The sequence below is a fragment of the Triticum aestivum genome, chromosome 2B (genome assembly GCF_018294505.1).
Source record: "Triticum aestivum cultivar Chinese Spring chromosome 2B, IWGSC CS RefSeq v2.1, whole genome shotgun sequence".
Lineage (NCBI taxonomy): Eukaryota > Viridiplantae > Streptophyta > Magnoliopsida > Poales > Poaceae > Triticum > Triticum aestivum.
In genome coordinates, this window is record NC_057798.1 from 596,730,296 (window position 1) to 596,732,248 (window position 1,953).

Consider the following 1,953-nt stretch of genomic DNA (forward strand, 5'->3'; position numbering starts at 1 on the left):
CTTATCTCCTTCTGTTCTCCATTATGCACGCCAAGGCCGCTTTCCTGTTGTTACCGTTGTCGCGTCCAGTGACACGGATGATACTATCTCATTTTATTTAAGTAAATAAAGGGGGCACACAGTCGGCTCTGTCTCCCGCTTCATCTCCGATGAAACAAGATGGGTTAACCCCACTGGTGAATAATTGTTTTCGGTTGCCTCCGCCAGGGATTTTCTTTTTTAGAGTACGCAAATTGCGTACCATACTTTTATAGAAAAAAGAAAGTTGATTACAAGAGACCAATGATAGTGCAAACATCACCGCTGGCCCACCCACGCCACAACAAAAAATCGAAAACTACACTCTCACAAGTAGAAGGGGGGAGGAGAAAAGAACATTAACGATGACGAAGAAAACTGCAGTGCGGTCGAGAGACAAGGCATTGCATGGGCGCTCCCTACTTACCACGACTTTTGCTCAGGAAAATATCTTCGCACCTACCAGTTGCCAAATTTGACAGCCACCCAACTTTCAACCCCCTTGATGCATTGCAGAGCACCAAACGTACTTGCCAGGCGACGATTTATAAGGCCGAGCCCTGTTGCAAATTAGTAGGCGCAGCTCAAGCGTAGCTGATTAACCACCATGGCCCATTCCTGCCACGGCTACGATCTTGTGCTGCGACGGTATCTCTTGGCCCTGCACCACCTCCTCGACTGCGTCCGCTTCGTCGCGGCGGTCGTCCTGGACCGCCTCGGCATCGTCTCGTTCGAAGGCGAGATGCTGCCCGGTGAGCCTTGGAGCGAGCTCGTTGACACTGCGCTGATGGAGCGCCTCATGGAGGCAGCGTTCTGGCAGTCCAGCTCGCCGCCGAAGGTGAATCGTTCGTCCTCGTGGACGGCGCCACAGTACAGACGACGGCGGGTTGCGCCGGCGGATGTCGAGGGAGCCGAGGACGACGACGGGTGCGTGGGCATCTGCGCCATTTGCTTGGCGGCGCTCGACGTGGGAGGGCAACTGGTCACGGAGTTGTGCAACTGCTCGCATGCGTTCCACGGCGCCTGCATCGGTTATTGGATCGGCAGCGGCGAGGCTGGCACTTGCCCGCTGTGCCGCACCCCGACGTTACCAACGGCGTGGTGGAACGGTTGGCGAGAAGTAGTGCCACACACGTCTTTATCTCCTTGATCGCTGAAGGGCTGAGGAGGACCGAAACATCTCGATCTCCTCACTCAAGGCAGGGCGACACGCCGCGATGTCTACATGTATAGCATAGTTACTCCAATGTTTTTCCGTTGTTTTCCTTTTTGCGTCAACAAATGTTTTCCGTTATTTTCGTTTTTGCATGAACGAATGTTTTCCGTTGGATAAAGAGTGTGGTTTTTCTAAAAATGTACTAACACTGAAAAGGACATAAAAAATATTATACGACTTACATACTACCTCTGTATCGAAATAGTTGAGAAAACTTATACTAGTTTGTCCCAACTACAAGTATTTCGATACTGAGGGAGTAGAACATAACAAATATACCATTAAAAAGGTCTACCAAGTGGCACAACCGACGGTGGGAGATGGCACGAAGGCATTATCCTTGGGAAGATCATTGGATGCTTGGTTGGCGGGTTCAGGATATAGCTCCGCGGATTTATGACAGCATTACAGCCAGAGTAAGGACAACTAGAACAGTTCACGAGGGGCTCTCAAATGGAGCATGAGCTCGAGACATTGGCCTCGATATTGGCCTTGAGCTACTTTTCAGTTTGGTCTTCAGTTGCACAGATTGAGCTTGACCCACTTAAAAGAGACCTGGTGCGGTGGGAAGGATGAAGAGTACTCGGCCCCATTGGCGTATGCAGCAAAGTTTTGGGATAGGGAAGTGGAGCCACGACAGATTTTACATGGAAATCCAAGGCACTGTTGCAATGTCATTTTTTCACTTGGCTAGCCTTGCGGAATAGGTGTTGAACGTC

At 50.6% G+C, this 1,953-nt stretch overlaps 1 protein-coding gene across 1 annotated transcript; it reads left to right on the plus strand.

Moving 5' to 3' along the window:
- Positions 1 to 389: 389 nt before the first annotated feature.
- On the plus strand, positions 390 to 1,422 carry LOC123041746 (RING-H2 finger protein ATL70). The gene has a single exon (XM_044464311.1). It carries the CDS (start codon positions 626 to 628, stop codon positions 1,166 to 1,168), a length of 543 nt encoding a protein of 180 aa, XP_044320246.1. The 5' UTR covers positions 390 to 625; the 3' UTR covers positions 1,169 to 1,422.
- Positions 1,423 to 1,953: the final 531 nt, after the last annotated feature.

Bases quoted from the DNA above. Each gene is read 5' to 3' on its own strand.
- LOC123041746 (XM_044464311.1), top strand. From the start codon at position 626: ATGGCCCATTCCTGCCACGGCTACGATCTTGTGCTGCGACGGTATCTC.